The 10,000-nt window shown below is 45.1% G+C and overlaps 1 protein-coding gene and 1 long non-coding RNA gene across 3 annotated transcripts in view; one reads left to right on the top strand and one right to left on the bottom strand.

The window, feature by feature from the left end:
- Positions 1-10,000, bottom strand: part of LOC123519593 — a 185,167-nt gene that overhangs the window by 136,212 nt on the left and 38,955 nt on the right. The window lies entirely within an intron of this gene.
- Positions 1-10,000, top strand: part of LOC123519592 (zwei Ig domain protein zig-8-like) — a 63,865-nt gene that overhangs the window by 52,738 nt on the left and 1,127 nt on the right. Inside the window, exon 5 of one of the 2 annotated variants that reach the window (XM_045281011.1) lies at positions 7,951-8,117. In XM_045281011.1, coding sequence (XP_045136946.1) covers positions 7,951-8,117 — 167 coding nt within the window. Of the gene's footprint in view, positions 1-7,950; positions 8,121-10,000 lie in introns of both variants that reach the window. The other variant, XM_045281012.1, reaches the window with a different exon arrangement.

The following is a 10,000-nucleotide window of genomic DNA, read 5'->3' as shown; positions in this document are numbered from 1 at the left end:
ATTAGTGAAAGGTAACACATGGTGCACAGCTACGGAACTTCACATGTAGTTTAATCATTGCGTCATTCTTCGGATTTTTGTACCATGGCAGATGTACATATACTAGAGCTGATCCAAGAATTAGTTTAATGTGTCAAATGGCTCACTTAATTTCTTCATTTCTCTTATTTGGTTCAAAGAATATAGTTTTGAAATGTTATGTTCAGCAAAATCATTTACTAGGTTTTAATGTAATTTCTCGTGCCTGGTTTAGAAATTGAAATATATGTTAAAAAAAATCGTGTTTGAAATATCACGTTGTGCAAAGCGACTCACTATATTCCGTTGTCGCTCTTACCTGGTTTAGAAATCTAATTACACGTTGGAAGAGAAAAGCTCCTATTTGTCATACTCAGCAAAATTACTAAAACATACAATTAATTTCCATAATATTTCCTGGGACAACTGCACGTAATTCACAGGTACACTAAACAGGTGCACTTTTAACCCTCTTACAAGCACGAAAACTGATACGAAATATATAACTAATTTCTGCAATATTTTCTTGGACAATTGCACGTAAACCACAGGTACACTAAACAGGTAAGCTTGTAACACTTACAAGCACGAAATCTGATACGCTAATAGATACAAATACAAGCACAGGTGATGGTACGCAATCCACAGGTACACTAAACAGGTAAATTTTAACCCTCTTACAAGCACGAAACCTGAAACGGTGATAGATAAAGGCACAGGTGATAAAGGAATTTCAAAACTACACCTGGCCACAAACCACAAATAGGTAAATGCGTCCTTCTTCCTCTTCTCCCACCGGCCAGGTAATGAGTGTCAGGTGAGGCAGACAGGTACACGCCTCATTAGGGATACAGGCAGGTGTCTCAGTGGTGTTTTGTGAATATATAATTGATGGCTGGCTGGCTCGCTGGCTGGCTGGTGGTGATGGTGGTGGTGGTAGTACGAAGGGTGACCGTGATGATGATGATGATGATGATGATGATGATGATGATGATGATGATGGTGCATGGAAGAAGAAGAAAGAAAAAAAAGAAAAAGAATACGAAGGAAGATAAATGTCAACAGATTTTTAGTCTCTGCCATACTGTTTGATGAAGTAGATGGAGGAGGAGGAGGAGGATAAGAACAAGAACATAAAAAAGAGGGAAGCTGCAAAAGGCCGCCAGGCCTATAGGAGGCAGTCCCTGTGTGCTTAAGTTTCTTCCCATTTCTTTCCTAAACCTGAATTTTTCAAGTTTAAACCCTTTATTTTTGGTTCTGTCCCCGCTACTTTCCTAAGAACTACATTCATGTCCCCTTTGTTAAAACCTTATACCACTTAAATACTTCTATCAGGTCTCCTCTTAACCTACGTCTCCCTAAGGAATGCAGATTGAGTTTTTTCAGTCTCTCTTCATAGGAATATCCCTCATTCCCTGTATCCTTTTTAGTCATCCAAGTTTGCACTTACCCCAACAGAGCTATGTCCTTCCTGAAATGTGGAGATCAGAATTGTACCGCATAGTCAAGAGGTGGCTTGACCAGCGCCAAGTATAATTTTAGTATTACTTCTGGACTCCTGACTTTAACACTTCTAAAATGAAACCTAATACTCTATTCGCCTTATTCCTGGCCCCAATACATTGCTTCCTTGTACCGAGATCGGAGCTAACTATGACTCCTAAATCTTTCTCATACTTGGAACTTCCTAGTGCCACGTTATCTATCGTGTACCTATTGCTTGGATTATCTCTACCTACGCTCAGCACCCTGCACTTGTTAATATTGAACTGCATTAGCCATCTATCTGTCCATTCTTTCATCCTATCCAAGTCAGCCTGCAAAGCCTTGGCATCCGAATCGGACCTAATTAATCTACCTATCTTTGTGTCGTCCGCAGATTTACTGATGTCACTATTAATTCCACTATCCAAGTCGTTCATATATATCAGAAATAATAATGGCCCTAAAACTGAGCCCTGTGGCACCCCACTAACTACTTCTCCCCCCTCGGAATTAGATCCATTAATTACTACCCTTTGTCGCCTGTCGTCTAACCACGCTTTAATCCAGCCTAACATTCTACCTTCTATACCGTGTGCTTTAACCTTTTTTAAGAGCCTCTGGTGAGGTACCTTGTCAAAGGCTTTAATGAAATCTAAGTATAGAATGTCATGATTATCACCTTTATCTGCCGCCTCATAAACCTTACTATAAAAGCTCAACAAGAGTTTGTAAGACACGACTTCCCCTTCGTAAATCCATGTTGTGTGTGATTTATCATGCCGTGTTTGTCTAGGTGTTCCTTAATCTTTTTCGCTATTATTGATTCCATTAATTTACCCACAAATTAAGTTAAGCTGACAGGCCTGTAATCAGACGTTAGGGAGGAGGAGGAGGAGGAGGAGGAGGAGGAGGAGGAGGAGGAGGAGGAGGAGGAGGAGGAGGAGGAGGAGGAGGAGGAGGAGGAGGAGGAGGAGGAGGAGGAGGAGGAGGAGGAGGAGGAGAGAGGAGAGAGAGAGAGAGAGAGAGAGAGAGAGAGAGAGAGAGAGAGAGAGAGAGAGAGAGAGAGAGAGAGAGAGAGAGAGAGAGAGAGAGAGAGAGAGAGAGAGAGAGAGAGAAAAGAGAGATGGCAAGAGGTCAGAAAAGAATAATGGAAAAGAAAGATGACATTTAAATGATCCTAAGATGGGTGTATGTATGGTAATGAATGTGTTAGAGCAGAGATGACGCTGTGAATGGTGATGTATTATGCATGAGTATGATTGGAGCACATGATGATGATGATAGTGATGATGATGATGATGATGATGATGTAGATGCAAGGAAAGTGAAAGAGCAGAGAAGAGAAGGGATGGCATTAAGATCAGAGCACAGAAATGAGAAAGAGAAGGATGAAGAGAGAGAGAGAATGGTGGAGAAGAGAAGAAGGAGGAAGAAACAAGAAGGAAGCTTAGGAGGATGGTAAGACGAAAGAGGAAGATAAGGAGGGAGATGGAAAACCTGTGAATAAGGGAAGGGAAAACGGAAAAGAGGAGAAAGAGGGAGAGGTAATACTAAGATGAGGGAGACACAAATGAGAGGAAGAGGAAGAAGATAGAGAAGATAGGATTAGGGTAAGATAATAAAGGAAGAGAAAGAAAACAGAAGAGATAACATTTTGATGGGAGGAGGAGGAAAGAGAGAGATGAGGAAAAAAAAGGAAAACAAAAAGATAGAATAAGCAGAGGCAAAAAAGAGAACAAAATAAACAAGGCAGAGAAATATACGAGATAAAATATAGGGAGAAGCACAGGAGAGAGGAAGAGACCAGGAGAGGAGAGGAGAGGAGAGGAGGGGAGGGAAAAATGAAAGTAATGGAGGTATTCAAGTGTGGAAGTGAACAGGGAGGAAGGTGGTCAGGAATTAAAGGGGGTGGTGGTAGAGAGGAGGTGTGTGTGGAGGGGGGAAGGTGATGGAAGCAAAGTAAACAGTAACTTATCTTTATCTAATTACCAACTATTAGCAGATGTTAATTGGGTCATTGCTCGCCCCGCTCCTTAATTATAGGGCAATTTGCGCTGCTAATAACCTATCTGAGAAGCCGAGGCGAGATGCTGCCGCGACGCAACTCAAGTGGCTCAAAGATAAACGCTTTTCATATTTTTCTTTCCTATCTCGTGCTTTCTTTCCTAAATATTGTTGTTTTAGTATTACAGCTTCCTTTATAAACTGAAACGAACGTCTCTCTCTCTCTCTCTCTCTCTCTCTCTCTCTCTCTCTCTCTCTCTCTCTCTCTCTCTCTCTCTCTCTCTCTCTCTCTCTGGTCTCATCCACGTTGAACAGACCAACAACGAAGGGAAAAATGAACACGCACTCACATATGCACTCACACACACACACACACACACACACACACACACACACACACACACACACACACACACACACACACACACACAGGGGGGTGGATGTAGCACTGTTTACACTCTCAGAATACCAAACTGGGAGCATGTTGCGAGGGAGAGAAGGGGAGAGAAGAGTGGAGAGGGGAGAGAGAAGAGATGATACTGGCGGGAGAGGAGGAGGAGGAGGAGGAGGAGGAGGAGGAGGAGGAGGAGGAGGAGGAGAGAGAGAGAGAGAGAGGAGAGAGAGAGAGAGAGAGAGAGAGAGAGAGAGAGAGAGAGAGAGAGAGAGAGAGAGAGAGAGAGAGAGAGAGAGAGAGAGAGAGAGAGAGAGAGAGCAACAGAAGCTAACTTCCTTTGGTTTACAATGAGAAGAAAAAAAAACAATATAAAAAATGTAACCTTAAATCTCAATCTCTCTCTCAATCTATTTACTGTAAGTCACGAAGAAATGGTAGAGTGACATCATTCTTTGTTTTCTGCCGCTGGTTGGTTGAAGACCGAGTCAACACTTTTACAGCTGAGTGTGTTAAAGTGAGGGAGTGAACCAGTGCAGGCAAAAAAAAAAAAAAAAAAGAGAAAGTAAGAGGGTATAAGCTGGGAGATGCTGAGAATTGGGAGAGCGGTGAGGGGAAGTGGGTGAAAGGCAGTGGGGAGGTAGAGGAGAGAAGTGAGTGAATGAGGAGAGGAGTGTATGATTGAGAAGGATGGATGGAGTGGAGAGGCGCGGAGATGAAGGGAGGAAGGAGAAGGGAGGCAAGGAGGGATGAATGACAGAGTGAGGCTGAGAGAAGGAACAAGTAGGGAGAAGGGGGAAAGTGGCTGAGAGTAAAGGGAAGCAGAGTGTGTGGGTGGCTGGCTCGTTGGTTGGTTGGTTGGTTGGTTGGTTGGTTGGTTGACGGAGCGACTGACTGGCTGAGTAACTGACTGACTGAATGCATGAAGAGCTGACTGACAGAATGAATGAGCGAACAATTGAATCAAGTAATTACCGACTGAACAAGTGAATGAATAAAAACTATTTGCCTTAATTATTGACTAAACACCTGATGGACGGACTAATGACTTTTTTGACAAGATGAATAGATCGAGAGAGAAAACGAAAAGAACATGAACTGACTTGCAAGCTAACTGACTGATGTACCTAGGAACAAGAAGACAGGCTAATAGAACGAACATATGACTGCCTCAACTCTAAAGGAAGGACAGACGAACTCACTGATTAGACTTATTTGCTGATTGACTCTCTTAACCCCTTCAGTACCATGACACATTTCCATATTTATTCTGCCTACTATTTTATGATTTCATACAGCTTCGGAAACTTAAGTGGAGATCAAAATAATGAAGACTGTGGCCATTAATTTTCTGACCACTATAGACAATCCTAATGTAAATAAAATCGTCTAATCATATGTAAAACTCAAGGTAAAAAATGTGTCCCAGTATTGAAAGGGTTAACTGACTGAATAATCAACGCGTTCTTCTTCCTCTCATCCCTATTCTGTAAAACTTTCTAATGCAAGAGGTAACCAATACATTCTCAATCTTTCATACCTTTCTCTGGTAAACTCTTGAACTCACTGCCTGCTTCTGTATTTCCAACTTTCTATTACTTAACTTCAGTTAAAAGGGAGGTTCCAAGACATTTGTCTCTGTTTATTGGCTAACTCTATCCGATGTGCATGGGGGCTGGCACCTAAGTGAGCCTTTTTTTTTCCCCTTCGCCGGCTCTCCCTCTTACATACAAAAACCGAAAGGACTAACTGAAGATAAGACGGACAGGCAGTGACTGATTTGTTAACTCTTATTAAGTGAACCATGTGTCTTACTGATCCAGTGTCTAATTACCTAAAGGATAAACAAATACCTGACTGACTAACTGACTGAAGTACGGGTAGGCTGACTGATTAACTGAAATGAAGAGTAAGTAATTTTGGCGGTAGAAGCAGAGTAGCAGCCTGGCTTTCCTGCTTCCTCATTCCCTGATTGCCTGTCAAACCCACTCACTTAGCGGGGAGGGACAGGCTCGCGGCTCACTGGGTTCCATCGCGGCCCCACATCACCAGCCCAGAGAGAAAATCAGTGCGTGCAAAGAGGCGGAAAACAAATGAATGAATAAACAGATAAAACTAGAACCTCATCCCACGATTTGCCAAAACTAAGCCGATTTCTGTCCATCCTCGGCCCTTCCACTGTCCCACCGCTCTGTCTCAACCTTCCTGTCTCACTTTCAAAGCTATTTCACCCTTGTCCTGCTTTTAGTCTTCTCTCTCACCCTCTCTCCTCCGCTAACAATGTTTCAGCCTCCCTCTGTGCTCTATACTCCTCCCTTCCCCCCACTACACCTCCATCTCCATCTCTTTCACTCTCAAAAACCAATTCCTCTTTTTTATCATCCATTATTTCTAAACTCCCTTAAGACTCATCTCTGCCTCCCCGCCCCTACCCCGTCACCTGACCAATTAGCACCTGTCTCCTATCCTCCCTCACCGCTTGATTTACATCCCCCTAAAGACCAGCCTCACTCTACCACCTGCTCTCCCTCTCCCTCTCTCTTCCCCCACCCGCTCTCTGGCTGAGGGATGGAGATAGAGAAACATGCTATCTCTACCTTACACTAAACTCCCAGCATCTTCCAGGCGAGATGTGAGAGCAGGAGAGGCACCTGCTTCCTGCTATAACTTACTCTTCCTATATTCCATGCTGTAAGTGAGAGAGAGAGAGAGAGAGAGAGAGAGAGAGAGAGAGAGAGAGAGAGAGAGAGAGAGAGAGAGAGAGAGAGAGAGAGAGAGAGAGAGAGAGAGAGAGAGAGAGAGAAGAGAGAGAAGAGAAGAGAAGAGAAGAGAAGAGAAGAGAGAGAGAGAGAGAAGAGAGAGAAGAAGAAGAGAAGAATAAGAACAACAACAACAACAACAACAACAACAACAACAACAACAAGAGAGAGAGAGAGAGAGAGAGAGAGAGAGAGAGAGAGAGAGAGAGAGAGCTATGTTACTAGATGCACCTCGTGAATTCACTCTCTTGTTTCGTATATTGCCAATTCATAACTTTAAGTCTCCCTGCCCACCTGCCTCACTCACTCCACCAGGCCCCCAACCTCAACCTTTCCGCTCTCACGCATTCAGATTCTTACACACCTGGGTGCCTTGTTTCTACTCGTCTTTTCCTCCTAGCGGGCTGCAGTAGAAGATATTGTCTTATTAACCCCTTCAATACTGGGACACATTTTTATCTTGATATTTATGTACGATTAGATTATTTTACTGACATTTGGGTCTATGAAGGTCAAAAGATTTATGGCCACAGTCTTCACTACTTTAATCATCCACGTAAGTTTCTGAATCTGTATAAAGTCAGCAAATAGTAAGCAGAATGAATACGGAAGGGTGGTTTCACAATTCTGTACATTCATGAGGTAAGACACATGAGAGTTCGACCAGTCATCTCTCTGGCCTTTGAATATAGTCTTCACGAACCAAAAGTGTTGAGGGATACTTTCAGAGCCACTTTTGCTCTTCAGAATCTGCGCCTCCCTCCACCCTCCTTAGTCTAGCCTTTTGTAGTGGTTATCAGTCCCTTAGCAGCCAGTAGCAGCGCTCTCGTAACCTCATTCACATTTTCGCAGCTTCTTAACAGTCCCATCAGGTCTCCTTCACGGGAATTTTTGGACTAAAGGGGATACTTTTTAAGGTTCTCCTATCTCAAAGCCCACCCGCTAGGAAACCGTTGCCCCGAGTGAGGATAGCCCAGCCTACACTTGGACCGTGGACAAGATTCGAACCCGTGCGCTTGGAGACCGCTCGGACCCCAAAGCACGCATGGTTCCACTGTACCACGGCGGCCTCTTTGAAGTGTTCAGTCCTCCATTAAAGCTCCTTCAGCTCCCCTTCAGCCCTTCCTAAGCTTCTTGTATCACTTCCAGCCCCTTCCCGCCTAGTCGTACCTTTCCAGTGGGTCTTGCCTCCTTAACATCTTTCAGTGATCTGTCAACACCCTCAGACCCACTTCAGCCTCTTCACACTCCTCTTAGCCCACTCAGTCCCACTCCTCTTTTCTGTGCCTGCAGGTGGTGAACTACGAGTCCCCGCGGGGCGGCGTGACGGTGGTGACGGAGAAAGGCAACGTCACGCGGGGCTTCCTGCTGATCCAGGACGCGCGGCCCTCAGACTCCGGCAACTACACGTGCGCGCCCTCCAACACAGCGCCCTCATGGCTGCGCGTGCATGTGCTCAATGGAGAGAGAGAGAGAGAGAGAGAGAGAGAGAGAGAGAGAGAGAGTGTGTGTGTAATTCACCTCGGTCGTCTGCTGGTCACCCAGCCAGTCTTCCCCATTTCGGAGCGAGCTCAGAGCTCATAGACCGATCTTCGGGTAGGACTGAGACCACAACACACTCCACACACCGGGAAAGCGAGGCCACAAACCCTCGAGTTACATCCCGTACCTATTTACTGCTAGGTGAACAGGGGCCACACATTAAAAGGCTTGCCCATTTGCCTCGCCGCGCCGGGACTCGAACCCGGTCCTCTCGATTGTGAGTCGAGCGTGCTAACCACTACACTACGCAGTGTTTCACTGTTTGATCTGCTGCAGTCTCTGACGAGACAGCCAGACGTTACCCAACGTAACGAGCTCAGAGCTCATTATTTCCGATCTTCGGATAGGCCTGAGACCAGGCACACACCACACACCGGGACAACAAGATCACAACTCCTCGATTTACATCCCGTACCTACTCACTGCTAGGTGAACAGGGGCTACACGTGAAAGGAGACACACCCAGATATCTCCACCCGGCCGGGGAATCGAACCCCGGTCCTCTGGCTTGTGAAGCCAGCGCTCTAACCACTGAGCTACCGTGTGTGTGTGTTTCACTGTTTGATCTGCTGCAGTCTCTGACGAGACAGCCAGACGTTACCCTAAGGAACGAGCTCAAAGCTCATTATTTCCGATCTTCGGATAGGCCTGAGACCAGGCACACACCACACACCGGGACAACAAGGTCACAACTCCTCGATTTACATCCCGTACCTACTCACTGCTAGGTGAACAGGGGCTACACGTGAAAGGAGACACACCCAAATATCTCCACCCGGCCGGGGAATCGAACCCCGGTCCTCTGGCTTGTGAAGCCAGCGCTCTAACCACTGAGCTACCGGAGCGTGTGTGTGTGTGTGTGTGTGTGTGTGTGTGTGTGTGTGTGTGCGTGTGTGTGTGTGTCACTAGTATTGGGCAGTTTGGGGCAGATGACACTCTTAAGTCGAGGAGGCGCGGCGTGCGTGAGTGAAGAGCAAGAAATGAGAAAAAGAACAGCGAGGGTCACAAGACAAACGACGAGGTCAAGCAAGGAAAAACAAAAGAAAAAACAATTCACGTGAAGAGAAAACAAATGAGACAGGAAGCAGAAAAAGAGAGAGAGAGAGAGAGAGAGAGAGAGAGAGAGAGAGAGAGAGAGAGAGAGAGAGAGAGAGAGAGAGAGAGAATGCATGTGTCCAAAGTGAGCTAGGAGAGGTCGGTCGAAGGAGAGGTAAAAAAAAAAAAAAAAAAGGAGCGGTCTTGAGCAATCAACAAAATGCAAATAACATCGAATAACAACAAAAATTTGCATCTCCCCCTTCAGGCTTTCCTTACCGGCGTCATTACCATGTACCACCACCACCACCACCATCCACATCACCACCATCTACATCATCTCCACCCCCACCACCACCACCACCATCCACATCACCACCATCTACATCATCACCACCATTACCACCACCACCACCACCATCACCACCACCACCACCTTTTTGCCAACCAAAATATCTCAACCACCGTCAAGCAAGGAGAAGCAATATAACACCACACTAGCACTCACCACCACTCACCATTAACCCCTTCAATGCTGGGACACATCTTTACTTTGAGATTTGTGTACGATTAGACGATTTTATTGATATTAGGAAGGATCTATGGAGGTCAGAAGATTAATGTCCAGTCTTCACTATTTTAATCCACCAAAATAAGTTTCTGAAGCTGTAAAAAATCATCAAATAGTAAGTAGAATGAATACAGAAACGCGTCATGGTACTCAAAGGGTTAACTAACAATCATTATCAGTCACCATTATTCACCA

Source organism: Portunus trituberculatus, chromosome 45 (assembly GCF_017591435.1).
Source record: "Portunus trituberculatus isolate SZX2019 chromosome 45, ASM1759143v1, whole genome shotgun sequence".
NCBI lineage: Eukaryota > Metazoa > Arthropoda > Malacostraca > Decapoda > Portunidae > Portunus > Portunus trituberculatus.
Note: the sequence above shows the minus strand (reverse complement) of the source record. Positions and strands in the feature narration are given on the sequence as shown.